Source organism: Sinocyclocheilus rhinocerous, unplaced genomic scaffold, assembly GCF_001515625.1.
Source record: "Sinocyclocheilus rhinocerous isolate Xijiao unplaced genomic scaffold, SAMN03320098_v1.1 scaffold868, whole genome shotgun sequence".
NCBI lineage: Eukaryota > Metazoa > Chordata > Actinopteri > Cypriniformes > Cyprinidae > Sinocyclocheilus > Sinocyclocheilus rhinocerous.
The window spans coordinates 72583-90970 of NW_015650768.1; the positions used below are offsets into that span (position 1 = coordinate 72583).

General features: G+C 39.2%; 2 protein-coding genes across 2 annotated transcripts in view; both read left to right on the forward strand.

The window, feature by feature from the left end:
• Positions 1-4726: 4726 nt before the first annotated feature.
• Positions 4727-6467, forward strand: LOC107712579 (short-chain dehydrogenase/reductase family 42E member 1). The gene is made up of 2 exons (XM_016517888.1): positions 4727-4864; positions 5147-6467. Exons 1-2 carry the CDS (start codon positions 4728-4730, stop codon positions 6243-6245), a joined length of 1236 nt encoding a protein of 411 aa, XP_016373374.1. The 5' UTR covers position 4727; the 3' UTR covers positions 6246-6467.
• A 1446-nt stretch (positions 6468-7913) lies between these two features.
• The window catches only part of LOC107712576 (Wilms tumor protein 1-interacting protein homolog), a 36014-nt gene continuing 25539 nt past the window's right edge, over positions 7914-18388 (forward strand). The window contains exon 1 of the mRNA XM_016517886.1: positions 7914-9537. Coding sequence (XP_016373372.1) covers positions 8280-9537 — 1258 coding nt within the window. The 5' untranslated portion in view covers positions 7914-8279. The remainder of the gene's footprint in view (positions 9538-18388) is intronic.

An 18388-nucleotide genomic window follows, 5' to 3' on the forward strand; every position in this document is an offset into this window, starting at 1 on the left:
ACATTACTGGAATCACTAACAATATCTAAATGTGATGATGATGAACAGAGAGTTCAGTAAGTAGGAAACAACTAAAAACAGCACGTGTGTATATGAGATCTTATGGTACAGAACAAAATGTTTTACAGGTGAATCTCATTAAGAAATGTCTGGATGGTGTACATTACACCCTAAAACTGAAAGAGAAAAGAAATATATAATTTTCACTATAAAAACAAAGCTTATGCTAAGGCTCATTAAAATCGCTGAATTATTTTTATGATATTTAAGCTAATTTTCAGATTTTTTTCTTGATTGACAATTTTTTTTGTAATTAAAATCAGCATAAATTAAAAGTACTATAAAATATTCAATACTGTATTAATGCTTGTATTCCTCATTTGTAAGTCGCTTTGTATAAAAGCATCTGCTAAATGAATAAATGCATTTAAATACTTTTATTGCATTACAGTATTGAAAGGGATTTTTGACCTAAAATATTTACTTCCAAGTCTCCCTGAAATTTTATTTAATATTTCAATCATTTAACAATAGACCGCATGTTCACGGTTCACTGTTAACAAACTTTTTCATCTTTTTTTTTTGTTTTGTAATTTATCTATTATTATTTTTTAAAAATTTACTTATTTTAATGTTACATTTGTGCGATTTAATTAATTATTAGCATTTCATTAACTTACAAACCCCAGTTAGGGAAATTCTATCCTGGGCTACTGATATAATTTTTTTTCTCCTATCATTTTGGGATGACATTTTTTGACAGTACAGCCAGGTAACAAAAACATGATCTCTGTAAATACCCATTCACTTACTCTGAAGAAGAATTCCTCATTCCACTTCGGATCCAATGTCTAAAAGAAAGACAGAAGCATAGAGAAATGTTGTTAAACATCTCCTGACAAAATGATGAATGGTGTAGTAGAGAGTTTGTACACACACCTTTTTAATGGTTTTAGTCTGCAGACTGGTGATTTCTCCATTGACGGGGTCATAGAGAGAGATTCTTGTGTATGGATCACTGCGGATGAAAGGAAAACAAACATCTTACACAAGCATTCATGGAAAAAAGATTCCCCATCTTTGAGTCATACAGGACTAAATATTTTAGTAATGCAGTCAGGTTTTCCATTGTTAATTGCAGGACGTGATCAACAATGAATGTTATGATTATTAGTCGCGCGATTATGGATCTCTTTACAAACCGTTACAAGTATTCATCCCTATCCTGCAAATCCATTCAGATTAATTAACTTGAAGTCGCATCACCAACTTAACCTACATGCATCAGGAGGAAGCAACACACAATCTTTCATTTGAGGTTTTTGCTGAATATCTGGCCTTTTTTCGAGGAAGTATTGAAGTGAAGGAGAGATGACATCGCTCAGTCAGCACAGATATCGATTGCATACCTAGAGCTGTGTTATTAGGTCAAAGTGAGCACGGCCGATCTGTCTGTACCCTCAAGGACGGCTGGGACATCTGCTAACACTGCCATCTACTGTACCTCCCTGACCAATGTGAATTGGGCAGCAACCGGGACATTTCCATCGGCCTACAGTTCACTGCAAGCTATGCATAATTCGAATTCTTAGTATTTTTGGCTATTGCTACAAATATACCCCAGCGACTCAAGACATTTAATTAAATAGAGATTATTTAACTAGGAACATTTAGGGGAAAACATCACAAATCAATGTTCACTGCATGTCCTGAAGTAAAAAAAACATTTCACCTATTAAAAAAAAAAAAGAGTAAGTCATGCACAGTTTTCAAGCAGTTCCTTTGAATTTATAAATATAAAATTAACTGCTTCTGAATTCTCTGGATCACGACAACAAATCAACACTGAACTGACTCGAGCTAAATAACAAAACTATTGTCTTCTATAAAGCTGCTTACAGCTGAATTTGTTTCATAATTGATTAACTTTATGCTGAACTGAATCAAAACTAAACTGAAATGAGCTGAACAGACACTAATATCTTTTTAGTGCTGCTTTAGATCAGAATTTGTTTAATATATGATGAATTTTGATCACTGATTCTGTTATTTTCTTGTTTATTACTGTGAAGCTGCTTAAAAAAAAAAAACAGAATTATATAAGAACTATATAATAAAGGTGATTTGATTTGAACAAATGTGATGTAAAATTGTAAAAAATTGTCATGCTGCTTTCCACTCTGATGTGATTCCCTAGCTGTTGCGTCCACCATAAACACATTTCTTGGAAAAACTCCCTTAGTAACATCACTATTTTATATGTAAACTACATAAATGCAATGCAAATAAGAAGCCCTACACGCTCAGTCAGCACAGATATCGATTGCATACCTAGAGCTGTGTTATTAGGTCAAAGTGAGCACGGCCGATCTGTCTGTACCCTCAAGGACGGCTGGGACATCTGCTAACACTGCCATCTACTGTACCTCCCTGACCAATGTGAATTGGGCAGCAACCGGGACATTTCCATCGGCCTACAGTTCACTGCAAGCTGTAAAAAATTGTCATGCTGCTTTCCACTCTGATGTGATTCCCTAGCTGTTGCGTCCACCATAAACACATTTCTTGGAAAAACTCCCTTAGTAACATCACTATTTTATATGTAAACTACATAAATGCAATGCAAATAAGAAGCCCTACACATATGCAGAAGGCAATGCATTTCCCTGAACTTTGTGGAATTAAACCACATTTATCTCTCTATAACCCTATCAGACCTCAGTTCAGGCTAAATGTGGGTCATGACTGAATTCAGCTGACTTTGTTCACAATTGAGCGATAGACTTCTGGGAGAGTTTAAGTGAAGTTTCGAGCTGTGTGCAGCTTTAGAAGAATTATCTGAATAAACCATTTTATGGGCTCAAAATAAAACCATCGCACTGAGTTTCATCTCTGGTCATTTGACATCTAGCAGGACAGGCTCACTTTTCCCCTATAAAGAAATGTGGTGGTAAGAGATGTGACGGCTCTGCGGAGCTAGACTGTAATTCTCAGGTTAGTATAAACACTGTCGAGAGAGCCGAGATAAACACTCAGCAGGAACGTCACAGGACATAAACTCTTCTATATACACAGCTCTCCTACTCAGTGATGTACTTCACTAAAAAAAAATGATTTTTACATTATCTTACCCTCAAGGACGGCCGGGACATCTGCTAACACTGCCATCTACTGTACCTCCCTGACCAATGTGAATCGGGCAGCAACCGGGACATTTCCATCGGCCTACAGTTCACTGCAAGCTATGCATAATTCGAATTCTTAGCATGTAAAACTGCAACGCAATTACAAAGCAAAGCAAACCTAGATCTACTAAATGACTGCTAAGCTAAATCGTTAAAAATCTAAAAAATAAAAAAAAAACAACTGCAACCTATTTTACTTCTGTAATGTGAAACAGGATACTCAACGAGAAAAAATGTAGGGCGGGGGACATGATTTTCCCCATTGGGAACAGACTGATGATGAAAGTGGGCTTTCCATAGCAGAATGAAGCATGAGCTGAACAAACATGCACAATAAGACCAGAATTGCGTATTAAGAAAGTAAACAGAGTCAATTTGCTGACTTCATTAGTGGTATTCGTCCCTTGTTGTTATTTTTCAAAGAAGATTCAGCTAAAACGGATGAGTAATAAACATCACGATGAAGCTCAAGAATCCACAGGAAGGCTGAAATTCAATGTCTTATAATCTATTATAATTTTTTACAACATGTCTAGGAAGAGATAGAAGCCTGCAAGAGTGTCAGATTGTCTAAACGGAAGCTCCATTATGCGGGATACAAACGATTTCATGTTTTCATAACAAACTGATGGCACTTGAACGTGATGCTGGCGGAGCGGGCACACAAAGCAAACCTATGCAAACCACTCAAACACTTAATGTCCTGTACACTAACTGACTTTATACTGATCCACCCAAAATGTGACACTCAAGTGAGTGTTGCATGAAATCATGGGAAAAAACCCTGTGTACTATACAAGAAGTGAGCTGAGCTTTTAAAGAAAACACATCCTCTCATTCAAGCAATGATTATAATTAGTCGTCAATCGATTTTTCAACGGCTGATATTTAAAAAGCAATATAATGCTGATTTACATATAATATAATGGCAAATAATACACAAGATTGCTAATAATAAACAAGAACATTTTACCCAATATTTATGTTTTGAAAAGCCAGTTTGTATATTAGGAACCAGGCAGCATTATCGTCAAATGCCGACAGTCTCAAATGCTCAAGTGTTTGCCATTTAATCCACCTGGACATTATTTTGGTCATCATTTATGTGATAGTGTCATTTTCATGGTACAATATCTGATATACCGACCTGGCACCCAAAATGTCTTTCTTAGCCAACCCAATTCCAGCAATGACTTTCACCCTTAAGATTCTGGATTCATCCTGAAGGAAAGCAAAAACATTCAATAAGCAACACAAACAACAAGAATTAAACTCCCTGGAGATGTGAGAATGGTTAAAGGGGTCATATGATGTGATTTCCTTTCTCTTTGGAGTGTTACAAGCTGATTGTGCATAGATAAGATCCCTGAAGTTGCAAAGACTAAAGTCTCATACAGATGTGTTAGATCTTGGAGAAGTCGTGTGTGTGTGTGTTATATGGCCGCGTTGATGATGCACTGCTCGAGAGAGAATTCTGTTCTGCACAATATGTTCTGCACTGTTATGATTTTGACTGCCAGCTCATTTATATCCAGAATATGCATGAACGTTAAACATCATCATGAAGCATATCCTAATTTTTGCAGATTCCACTCTCCCTGCTTCTTTAACACAATGGAAGTCAACAGAACAGGCAGAACCTTCCTCATAACCGGTGGAGGAGGTTATTTCGGATTCCGGTAAGATTCAGCCAAAATATGACTCCGTCCATAATCCAAAATAACACTTCCTCCAATGAAAAAGTCCATCTCCTGTCATCTCTCACATCAAGTCATCTGGATTACTTGTGACGGCACCCATTCACTGCAGAGGATCCATTGGTAAGCAATTGATGGAATGCTTAATTTCTCCAAATCTGATGAAGAAACAAACTCATATATATCTTGGATGGCATGCGGGTAAGTAAATCATTTTCCATTAAAGCTTGATTGTTCTCTTTGTAAATGCGATTTCTCTTTCAGTCTTGCCTGTGCTCTCCTCAAAACCTCCTCAAACGTTGTGCTGTTTGACGTGAGGCCACCGAGCCAAGAGTTGCCGGAGGGTATAGCATTCATGCGGGCAGATATCCGTGACTACACTCAGGTGGAAAAAGCGGTTCGGGGCGTGAACTGCGTGTTCCACATCGCCTCGTATGGGATGTCGGGACGGGAGCAGCTCGATCGAAAACTCATCGAAGAAGTGAACGTACAGGGAACAGAGAACATCCTTAGGGCTTGCGTGGCACACGGAGTTCCTCGTTTGGTCTACACGAGCACGTATAACGTAGTGTTTGGAGGTCAGGAGATTAAGGATGGTGATGAAAGTCTCCCTTCCTTGCCCTTGCACCTGCACCCTGATCACTACTCCAGGACTAAGTCTATAGCTGAGATGCAGGTGTTAAAAGCGAACGGTTCGCCTCTGAATAATAGCGCAGGTGTCCTACAGACTTGCGCCCTGCGTCCAGCCGGTATATACGGCCCTGGTGAGGAAAGGCACTTGCCTAGAATAGTTAGTTACATTGAGAATGGCATCTTTAGGTTTGTGTACGGGGATCCTGATAGTCTGGTGGAGTTTGTTCATGTGGATAATCTAGTGTCCGCACACATGTTAGCTGCCGAGGCGTTAACTGAAAAGCGTCAGCATCGTGCCGCCGGTCAGCCCTATTTTATCTCCGACGGAAGGCCTGTTAACAACTTTGAGTTTTTCAGGCCTCTGGTGGAGGGTCTGGGATACTCGTTCCCCACGCTTCGCCTGCCCATATCGCTCATTTACCTCTTTGCGTTTCTGACCGAGATGCTTCACCACGTCGTGGGGCGGATTTATAACTTCCAACCCCTGCTGACCCGTACTGAGGTCTACAAGACGGGCGTCACACACTATTTCAGTATGCGTAAGGCACGAGAAGAGCTGGGATACGAGCCTAAACTGTATGACCTGGAAGATGTTGTGCAATGGTTTCGAGGCAGAGGTCATGGGAAGAAACACAGCCAGTCATCAATTAAGAAACTAATTTTAGATGTTGTTTTGGTGGTCGCATTTGCAGCAGTGGCGCTCTCCTGCCTTCCGGTTGTGGGACAGTGAAATGTGTGGATTTCATTTCAGTTCTGTGCCTTATGTGAGGTTTATACTGACCTGATTTGTTAATTTTTAAAACATGTATGTTCATATTAATGTACACGAGGGATGTATTGTTGTGAAATGCTGTAAAGAGACAAATAAGCTAAACCCTGATAAATGTTTTATTTTATTTCCACTTTTGGAAGGGCAGTGTCCTTAGAGAGTTCGGGGTAAACATATTTTTGTGGATTTTAAACAATATTAACAATATTAAAATGCATCTTTAAAAGAATAAAATGATGTATTTTTGGTTAAAAAGAATGGTTGCCAGAAAGACTGTATTTGCTGTATGTGTTATGTTTGTTTTTTTCAGTACAACTTATTATCAGTATAACAATTTAATGCAAAATGTAGTTGAAAAAATGACAGGAATTTCAAAATGTCTTTTGTGTGTGTGTGTGTGTGTGTGTTAGTTTGCTTAACTGACAGCAGCACTGAACAAAACTTGATGATCATGTTCTCCAGCATGATAACAGTGCACTGAATTTTTTATTCTTTTTATGCTATGCCTTTGCATTCATGCATTTTTATAATTAATACACTGCATACATTTGATCAATTCATGTTTTCTGGGAATTGAACCCATGGCCTTGGCATTGCTAGTGTCATGTTAGACTGTTTGAGCTATCCTGAAACACCAAAATCCTGAAACTTTCTGTTTATTTTCAGCTGTACGTGAATATCTATCCCAGATTTTCAGTTTAGAGTGTGTGAATATATGATATATATAAAAATACATTTTTTTAAATTATGCACAGGGTATGAATTATATTGTATAGACAAAATATCAAAACAAGTTAATCCATTCCTCAGGCGTAGCTCACCATATGATTTATCAAAATGTTTTACAAACACACAGTCATACAGTACTGTCTTCATTTACAACTATTGTTTTAGAAGTTAAAAAAATGTTTCACTTCAAAACTTGAGCTATACTTACAATAAATCTTTCTTGCTTTGATATTGTGCTACCTGATATTTTAAATGTGGCTCAAGTGTCAAAAAAAATAAAATACTTGTGGCAGCCACTGTATGGTGACGGAAATATAAGTTAGTGACAATAGCCTTTGTCACTGATGCACAATGAGATGTTTGGGATCTGCCCTTCCCCCAGATTCAACAAACCTTCACTGGCCTGCTGTATATGCATGCTAGTACTGTTGTTTTCAGAGCACGAGTTACCTGGGAAACACAAGCCAGGTAGATTTTACAAACAGTATATAGAGACTTGAACAAGAGTATTTCTTTAATACTCATTTTACTCTCCCAAGAATACAAACAATTCAGTTGCATAAAGGGTTGCTTGTTGTTTAAAGTTTTTTAGAGATGTTCTGTGTAGTTTTTAATTATTTTCTGTGAGCTGGTCTATGTGGTTAAATCTCTAATCTGTCCCTCTGGATGAAAGTGGACACACGTAGGCTCTCCAAAGGACTTTTTTCAGGATTCTGCTCCCCCTTGCTGAGTTGCTCTCTATCATTGTTTCGCTCCGGCATTAACCACATTCCAGAGCGCCGCAGCGCAGCCCGTCTCCCTCCGCGCATTCCTCTCACACAAACGAGTCTCGAATGAATCGTTTGATACACGCATACTCGTCCGTCTACGCGTTCAACATCTCTCCTGTTTATTGCGAAATTCTCGGGGGGGAATTTTAGGAGAGCTGGAATTGCTGGAAACGAGTTCGCAGGAACAATCACGGAAAATCAAAGCGAGAAAATTCCTCCGCGCAGCGCGCCATTGACTGTAAAGACCTTTCAACTTTACAAAAACCTGAAATTGACAAACGTTCTCTTGAGTGGAAACTTTGTCACGACGACCGTATCGCCACAAATCGACAGGCGGGGATCACGTATCGTGACGAAATGACTGTGAAGGACTAAGTAATCGCGAACAGGCAACGATGGTTCGCCTGAGGCGGCGTTTTTCCGCGTAAAATGCAGTTTGTGTTGTAGTTGACTAGTGCTCCGCGCGCTCCCCCGTTCAACTCGCCTCAGAGACGACATGGATGGATATGACGAGGATCCGGCGAGCAAACTGATGGAAAACCTCTCTATATTTGACGTTTATCAAGACGGGATGTACGGGGAACCGAACCCCGATATGGAGAAAACTAAACGAATGAATGGCAGCTCCTCCGCGCACGGGAACAAAGTCTACGGCGCGGCTCCCCTGCGCTCCGTCAACGGTAACCGACCCTCAGTGCCTCTGGATTTCTGTTCTCCGCAAAGGGACGCGGTCTATCCCGATCCCGACGCGCACTGCACCAAATCTGAAGTTGCCTTGCCGTGTTACAGCGGCGCGTCGGATCGTCTCAGGAGATACACGCAGGCGGAGGTGCAGGCGCACCGGTACAGCGCTGGATGCGCCTACGATGCGCTCATTCTGGGGAAGCAGGTGAGGAGCAACAGCTTATGCATGGCCACGAGCCCCCGGTCCAGTTTAGCTTCGTCTCACTCGTCGCAAGACCAGAGCAAACACACCAGCCCGAGGTCGAGCATCAGCAGCCCGCGGTCCAGCCTGGTGTCACCGGGACAGGAGAAGTACTGCGAGGGGAACGGCGTGATCAGCCCCCGCTCGAGTTACGCCAGCACGGCCAGCGACACCAGCAAACACTCCAGCCCCAGAACCAGCCTCAACAGCTACGACTGCGGGAGCAAACCTAGCAGTAACCGAACCAGCGGCATCAGCATGGGCTACGACCAGCGGCACATCAGCCCCAGATCGAGCACCACAAGCCCGCGCTCCAGCTACTCGCCCGCGGGGAACCACGAACCGGAGAGCGGCGCGGTGCACGGCATCCCCATGACCAGCCCCCGATCCAGCATCTGCAGCCAGGACGGCGGCGGGGTTGCGCGACTCGCCGTGGCGGCAAACTGCGTGGTCAGTCCCCGCTCGAGCATCTCCAGCCACAGCTCCAGGAGTTCGCGGAGCTCCATGAGCGCGTATCCCGAGCTCCAGCACTCCATGCTGGGACCCGGTTTGCCGGAGGACGCGCTGCTGCAGGACTTCACGGAGCCAAACGGCCTCCACAACAACCGCGTCCACCTCCAAGCGTTTCCCGAGCCGCAGCAGCAGAATTCAGACGTCAACATCGTGTTTAACTACGGGAAGATGGGCACCGGGGGGCAGCGCTTAAAGCTGCCGTGCCAGGTCACTCCATCCCGGGACAGCGGCCCCAGTCCGGCGGAGCGGCGCCTGGAGGCCCTCACCCTGGAGCTGGAGAGGGAGCTCGAGATGCACACGAAAAAGGAATATTTTGGTGAGTAGATCATGCAGGGTCTTAATTCACTTCTAATTAGTTTAGTGCACATTAAAGTTCTGGACAGATAAGAACATTCCATTTTATTTTTCCTTTGTGCCTTTTGCGTATACATAAAACTTGGTTTTGAATGAACTTTTCCAGAATTGTTTGGTGGAAAGTCATATTCACACCTTGACACGCTCAAACCTAGTGCTGTCAAACGATTAATCACAATTAATAGCATAAAAAAATAAAAGTTTTTGTTTACATAGGCCTAATATATGTGTATGTACTGTGTATATTTATTATATATATATAAATACACACACAAACACACAGTATATATTTAGAAAATATTAATATATAAACAAAATTTTTCTTACATATATACATGCATGTGTGTCTATTTATATATATGTAATTAATATACACAGTACACACACATATATTATGTAAACAAAAACTTTTATTTTGTATGCGATTAATCGCGATTAATTATTTGACAGCACTACTCAAGCCCCATTTACTGGAGCCAGCACAGAGCAGCCTTTGTGTTGGACTCATTAAAGTATCATTAGGGTGTGGGAAAACAGGTGTAAATCATGTTTTGTCAATGAATCAGTGTGCTTTCCAGACAAGAGGGTTTATAATTTGAGCACTGCTTTAATCACATTATCATTATTTATCTTTGAGCTGGTTAAATCATCATTCATCCAGACCTTTTCGCCCAAAGGCATCATGCAAAAGACGCCAAATTCCCAAAACCTGGATCATCTCACAAGGCATGCTGCAACATAGACTAAAGTCACTGTCATTTCATTCATCAACGCAGTTTTAATTCTCAAAAGGAGGCTTAATGGCTCTGAGTTGTTTTCTTTAATGATTAACTTTTATGGGTATTTCTCCCAATTTAAGTTCCATAGGAGAAATAATCATAGACACGACTTAACAGACACACAAGTTAATAGTTGACATCCAAAAAGAGTATAGAGCTATAAAATGAATATGAATAGCAGCTCAGATCATATGGTCTCCAGAGAATTTGGCGAGTACATATGAAGAGTTTGGTTCCAAAACGCTATAAATCCATTTTGATTAATTTGAGTAAAAATGTGTTTTCTTTACCAAGAAAGTGGCAAGATGAAAACCACTATTTTCTGTTTCAAACTTTCACATAGCATCTTTAGGTTATAATAACATAAAAAATTCAAATCCAGATATTGATTTTCAAAGATTTATTATAAAATGTTATTATTCGGGTCTGGCCTGAAATGAGGTCACAGAGAGGGGGTGAAATTCAAGTGCACCATTAAAATTAGAGGGGTGCAGAGATGCATACCGGGGTTTTAAATACCCAGAGGTCTTGAAGTAGGTACACACAGAAACTGATGCATTTTGAAGAGGTGGAGTATATGAAATAGAGATTTTTAATTGTTAGTCTCTCATTCATATTTTATAATGCTTCACATGTTGTTGTATATATGAAGAGTTTGGTTCCAAAACGCTATAAATCCATTTTGATTAATTTGAGTAAAAATGTGTTTTCTTTACCAAGAAAGTGGCAAGATGAAAACCACTATTTTCTGTTTCAAACTTTCACATAGCATCTTTAGGTTATAATAACATAAAAAATTCAAATCCAGATATTGATTTTCAAAGATTTATTATAAAATTGTATTATTGTTTCCCCAAAATGCAATAAATCCATAACACATTTTTTTTCTTTCCAAAATGCAATAAATCCATTGAATCAATATAAAAGTTATTTTTCATGTGATTTTTTTTTAAATGACGTCTATCGCGTTTTGGAACCAAACTTCATATATTGAGCGTGATTTTGCCAAGTAAGACCTGTTCCTTGATCAACATCTTTTGTTGATCCTGGATCAACATTACTGTCCAAAAATATAGACTTAACCCAAAACCTACCCCTAAACCTAATCCTACCCATAATTTATTCCTAAATTCAGTGGGAAATGATAGCTGGTTAGTAAGGGTGTAGAAGCACCTAACCCTGATCGTAAGCCTAAAACTGAGATTTCCTGAAAAGTTATCCCTCAATTCTGATTGGTTGATTGAAATGTTGTTCCAGGATCAACAAGGATGTTGATCCAGGAACATGTTGTACTTGGTGAAATCACGTTCACCTGAGACATTGCTGAGATCTTTTTTTTTTTTTTGAAGCTCAGGAGACAAATCATTTTTTTCTCAGTAGCAGGCAGCTTTAGCAAACAAGGAGAAACAAGTGAGATCTTGTCATTTTGTTAAAATGAGTCTGCTGACAGTATTATAATCACAGTTTGTTTGTTTGTTTGTTTGTTTGGTTTGTTTAGTGTGTTGTTTTGATAAAACACAAGTTTTGCACCCAACTCATAGGGTTTAAATATGCAGGTTGGTGCCAGTGACCACAAACTTTGGCTAAACACTGCAGTAACTGGCTCATTTTGCATTGTAACCAGCTGATTGCTGATTGGATTTGGTCACACTGGGCAGCAGCGGTAGACCAATCACAATAAAGGCTGCTGGCATCCCAACTGGCACAGCCCAAAAAGGACATTGTAGTCGGTGAGCAGACAGACAAACAGGGTTCTTAGACGCTTGTTTTTGGCCCGGACCTGAACGGAAAAAGGCAAGTCTTCAGAGAGTACATACTTTGTCTCCCAGTTTGAACGCCACTTCCTGCCAGTGTCCTTCCAAGGCCTGAACATCAACAGAAATGTTCTTTAGTGGCATGTGAGCCTGTGTTTTTTTTTTCTTAGGGAAGTCCTAATTTGTGATTTGGCGGGACTAGTGTTGGTTTAGTGGAGGAGAAATACAGCAGCAGAGAAGATAAAATGTCTTAAAATCTCTTTAAACCTTAAAAACCCCAAAATCAAAATTGTCATAATTTACTCACCCTCATGTCATTCCATACCTGTATGAGCTTCTTTTGGCTGTTGAACACAAAATAAGATGTTCTGAAGGATGTTGGTAACCAAACAGTTGACGGTAGCCATTGACTTTGATAGTATGGAAAAAAAAATACTATGGAAGTCAATGGCTACCGTCAACTTTTTGTTTTTCAACATTCTTCAGAATATCTTCTTTTGTGTTCAGTACAGTAAAGAAAATCATACAGCTTTGGAACAACATGAGGGTGAGTAAACAATGACAGAATTTTCATTTTTGAGTGAACTATCCCTTTAAAACTCCCATTTGACTTGAGTTAGCAGAATTTTAACTACATTTTTTGCACAAATGTTGCTGATAGGGGTTTGTTCAGATCATTAAGCCTTGGTATGAGCAATAGTAACTGTAATGCTTGCTTAGTAAACAGCACAGTGTTCATCTTTTCAAGTAGCACAAGCTTTAGGTCTGTTGTTGTGACTCTGTCGCATTGTCTCATCTTTTGTGTCTCTGTTGCAACTGGGATTTGTTTCTGCTACTGCCTGGAAACACATTTGCACAGGTTTAGTTGCAGAAAGTCTAGAGATGGAGGTATGAGTGTGTTTTTGCCTCTGAGGAGCAGGTGATGTTTTTTACTGCATGCCGAACCCTCTTTAGTCTGCATTAGTCTGTGCAAGAGCGAACCCTCTCCGTTACCGTGACAACAGCTCCCCTAAAAGCAATCTCGCCGGGTATTCGCGATGTGTCTTTCTGTGCTCTTAAAGGGTTCGTTCAACTAAAAATGAAAAATCTGTCATCGTTTTCTCACCGTCATGTCGTTCCAAACCTATATCAGAATCTGCTGTCGAGCTCCTAAAAGGACAGAACTGCACTATAAAAGTTGTCTATATTCACATAAAAAGGGTCAGAAATGTATGACTTTTGCTCTATGCTTCAGCTCTTAACTCCTAATTTAAACTCCTAATCTCATTTGCGTTCTTGTGACATGCGAGAACCAATGCACATTGTTATAACTGACATTAAACCTACCAAATGCCTCCATGCACCATATTGAACATGCTCTGTGATATTTGAGAGCTACAAAAGAGGAAAGGATATCGGTGAATTATGAGAAAACTTATTATAATGCACATTTGGACTAGTTTTATAGTACTTTTTTGAGCTCAAATGCCCATTGCATGCTTTTCTTGTATGGAAAACAACACTGGCAATCATTTCATTCTGTGTTTCACAGTCAAAAGCAAATAATATATGGTAAATTATAGCAAAACATTTTGGGTGACTTGAGTATGTGTGAGAAACAAGGTTTTTATTGTTGTTTTTATGTTTTAAGTTTTTAGAGGTGGTATATGTTAAAAACAAAGCTGCATTGATATACACTGCTGTTCATAAGTAGAAATCTTCTGCAAATAGAAGTCTTTTGTAACAATATACACTACCGTTCAAAAGTTTGGAGTTTTTTTGAAAGGAATTAATACATTTATTCAGCAAGGATGTGTTAAATTGATTAAAAGTAATAGTAAAGACTTATATTGTTAGAAAAGATTTCTATTTTGAATAAATGCTGTTCTTTTTAACTTTTTATTCATCAAAGAATTCTGAAACATGTATCACAGGTTCCAAAAACATTAAGCAGCATTGATAATAAATCAGCATATTAGAATGGTTTCTGAAGGATCATGTAACACTGAAGACTGGAGTAATGAAGCTGAAAAATTAAATTTTAACATATATTCAAATAGAAAACAGTTATTTTGAATTGTAATAATATTTCACAATATTACTGCTTTTTTCTGTATTTTGGATCAAATAAATGCAGCCTTGATGAGCATAAAAAACATCTTTAAAAAACATTAATAATCTTACTGATCCCAAACTTGTGAATGGCAGTGTATGTTAAACTAAATGTGCACTTATCAGACTACATTACCATGCACCCTTCAAAGTGCTCACTTTAACCCTTGTGTGGTGTTCATATTTTTGTTACTCAGCCAGTGTTCGTGGGTCTGGTGGACCCGCGGCAGTTTTGGGTTTTTAATTCAACACAATCAAAAATGATATGTTAAAATACTCAACAGATGTTTACTTCATCCCAATTACAAGCAATAAAAACAGCATATATGGTCAAAATTTCCCCTTTACCTTTGTTAGATCACATTTATGAATTAAAGTGCTACAACCTTGTGCAGGAATGGCAAGGGCAGAAACACAAAACTCACACTTACACTCACACTCTTACAGACTCTCTCTCTCACACACACACACACATAATAATCTTACTGATCCCAAACTTGTGAATGGCAGTGTATGTTAAACTAAATGTGCACTTATCAGACTACATTACCATGCACCCTTCAAAGTGCTCACTTTAACCCTTGTGTGGTGTTCATATTTTTGTTACTCAGCCAGTGTTCGTGGGTCTGGTGGACCCGCGGCAGTTTTGGGTTTTTAATTCAACACAATCAAAAATGATATGTTAAAATACTCAACAGATGTTTACTTCATCCCAATTACAAGCAATAAAAACAGCATATATGGTCAAAATTTCCCCTTTACCTTTGTTAGATCACATTTATGAATTAAAGTGCTACAACCTTGTGCAGGAATGGCAAGGGCAGAAACACAAAACTCACACTTACACTCACACTCTTACAGACTCTCTCTCTCCTCTCTCTCTCTCACACACACACACACACACACACACACACACTCTCAAACACACACGCACACACACACACACACACAATAGGAGAACAGAGTGAAGGTACACAGAACCTAAAATTTCCACTCTTTTACTAGCTCCGGGTCCAGTGGACCTGAACATCCTGTATGTAATATAATTGTGTAAGGGGGTGTACAGTGAGTGGTCATTGAAAATTTGTTCTGATATATGTTCTTCACAGAAAATGAGCCAAGGCCAATGAGTCTGAGTTTGAAAAAATAATTAATAGTATAATTTTTCTTTTGATAAAAAGTGAAAACAGGTCCCACAGACCCGAACACCATACAAGGGTTAAGTTTTCTGCCCTACAGAATAAGCTTGATTGGCTCTGATTTTTGGATGTTAATTTTTTTACTAAAAAAGTTTGTATTTTTTGGCTACAAACTTTGTTTAAAACTGCGAGCTATCACAAATAATGCATGACTGTTTGAATTTGTGTTCATTCTTGCGAGCGATTAGGCTGTCGGTGGGGTGGCACTTCAGCACCAGACTCTTGGCACAGAGCGTTTGTCTCTGCAGCCAGACACAGCTGCTGGGGGTCAACACTGATCACCTGCTTAGAATAACAATCATCTTAATCCGCACATGTGCACACAAACACGCACAAAACACCGAAACGTTCCAAAAGTAGCTTTGCTTACATATTCTATAAAATTATATTGTTCTATTATATATAATAGAACTCATTATAATCAGTGATGCTGTCTACACTGGATGCGGCGCGACACGACACGACAAATCCCCGACAGTAAACTGCCTCGTCCTATTTATGAGGTACTGACACAAAGTTCAAATGTCCTGTTTAGAGACTCAACCTGTTGCGACGCGGCGGTGTCTCATCCGGTGTAGACACGGTTCACTGTTCCGCCGCCAAGCAAGCGGGCCATTAACTCCTCGTCTGAACGCGCTCTCTTTGAAATAGGACTCGCTGCCACATTTCTTGTTAACATCTTCCATTTATCGCTGTCTCGTTTGTATTTGGCCAGTTTGGAGAAAGCCTCACCAAACCTTACCAGCCAGGCATTTGCGATTACGGGAACTTGAAGACACTTGTACAAACGCGGATGGGTGACATGAATGGAGATGGCTCCAGATCGGCGTAGACAAGGTCCATCGCCCAACACAAAATTAATTTACTGAATGCAGAATAAACTGTATTTTCCTGCGCTCAAACCTGCCGATCTAAAGGAAACGCTGTGTATGGCGTTTGAGGTCATTTGTGAATTATCATAGACTTATAGTCTAAATAAAACAATTTGCAACTGTTACTGTTATTACATTTGTATACAAAATTTAGTATAATGCTTGTTATAAAGTGACGTCACTTGCACTACCGCCGGTGACGCGGTTGTCACGGCGACCGTCACAGCCCTACTCAGAGTAATCTGCTCCTGAGAAGAGCTGGATGTTTTCTGGCAGCGTTATTCGCCTGCTTTAGCGCTGAATCAGCCGACCTCTGACCTTCGTGTGTCCACACAGACACTCGGGATTCAGGGTCTGGTTTAAAATAAACACAGAATGAGACTTTGCTCGCCGCCGTTTCCGTTCAGAGAATTGGTTTTTTTTGCCAGAAGTCTAGCTATGCATCGTTTTGATTTGGTGCAAAAGAAGTGCAATAAATCTGTAATTTGGGCTCTAAATGTTGAGTGCATGTGGATCATGCATAAATCTGTGCGTGTTGTTGTCGTACATGTTGAGGTCTTTTGTGGTCCAAAGCAGGGCTGGGTGATATGTTGTTGTTTTTTCAGAACGTTTTTTCAGAAGATTTCAATTTCAAATTTTTTTTTACGTTTAACTTATCAACTTAAAAACATGTGATGTAAGTAACATTTTCTAGATTAAAAATTTGCAAAACTATCTGGTTGACCGTACGTTAAGTGGTTAACATTGTATAAATATAAAACAAATGCAGAAAAGATGCATGAAATATTAAGGCAAATAGTGTACAAACTCATCTTACACATATCTTATATGATCAGAAATAATGTGAAATAAGAAAAATGCTGAATATTTCTTAGCCAAAATGTAGAGATTCAGTTTTAGAGGTCAAAAATCGTTTAAAAAACGATTAAAATTCAAAATGACTTAAAGTATAACACCAGCATTCAGCTATTAATAATAATAATAATAAACTTTATATAGCAAACATTAAAATGCAGTTCAAAGTGCTTTACATGATCAGAAATTACATCAAAAGCCAGTTTCAACATCACAAAAAAACTAAACAAAAAACATCAAATCTAAGATAAAAGGAATCAGGTACAATATAATATGAAATAGCACATGTGAAAAACAAGCATAAAAGAGAAAAAGTAATAAACTACAACATGTCTAATATAAAATACTAAAACATAGAACATATTATTAACAGTAAATGCAGCTTTCTGCCTGTCAGCATCATGTAAACATGAAATATCAAACATAAAATAGTATTTTTTTTACAGGTTTTTTCATTCCACTGCACTGCTTTTCCACTTTTTTTATGTTAATGTGCTTGACAGACGTGTTTTGACCGCTGCACTCACGTCTTGCGTCGTTTGCAGCGTCTTGTGCACAAAAAAATTGTAGCAAAACATTACACTTAAATTAATCAATAAATCTGAAAAATCACCCGCCCAACCAGCCCTTGTCCAAACTCAACAACAGTAATATAAAGCACAGCGTAATCTTTGGCCTTGTGTGAAACAAAGCAATGCTCTTCATCTCTTTCTGGAGCAGACTGAGTGAGCCGTTACCAGCCGGAGAGAGAAAGGATTTGTGGTTCATGGCCTGTATCGAGGAAGTGGTACCAGTGTGTGTCAGGTGAGGGGAGTTCGTCTGGAGGATGTGTCTTGTTGAGTTGCCAGCCGTCCTCATTACATGTGAATCTCTCACTGCTGTTCACAATAGACCTTTATCACAGCGGAAGCAGTGTATCGATTCTTCCGGTTATGTATATTTTTCAGTGTGCTGTAATCACCTAGTTGAATAAATGCCTGTTAAAGTGAGCATCTGCAGGTTGATTTCAAAATCCGCACATTTTCAGAGACAGGTGAAGAGATATTCTGATGATTACTGTGCACAGAATTTTCCAAACTCAATGGATCTTGTAGTTTTAGTTAGGGCTGTGTTTTGACATAAATTTCACGATTCAATTCGATTCTCATTCACAAGCTTGCGATTCGATTGGATTACCGATTCAATATCGATTATTTTGGATATATATCAAGTACAGTACATGTCAAATTTTCTCAAGGAAAAAAAAATCTCTCAACTAATGCT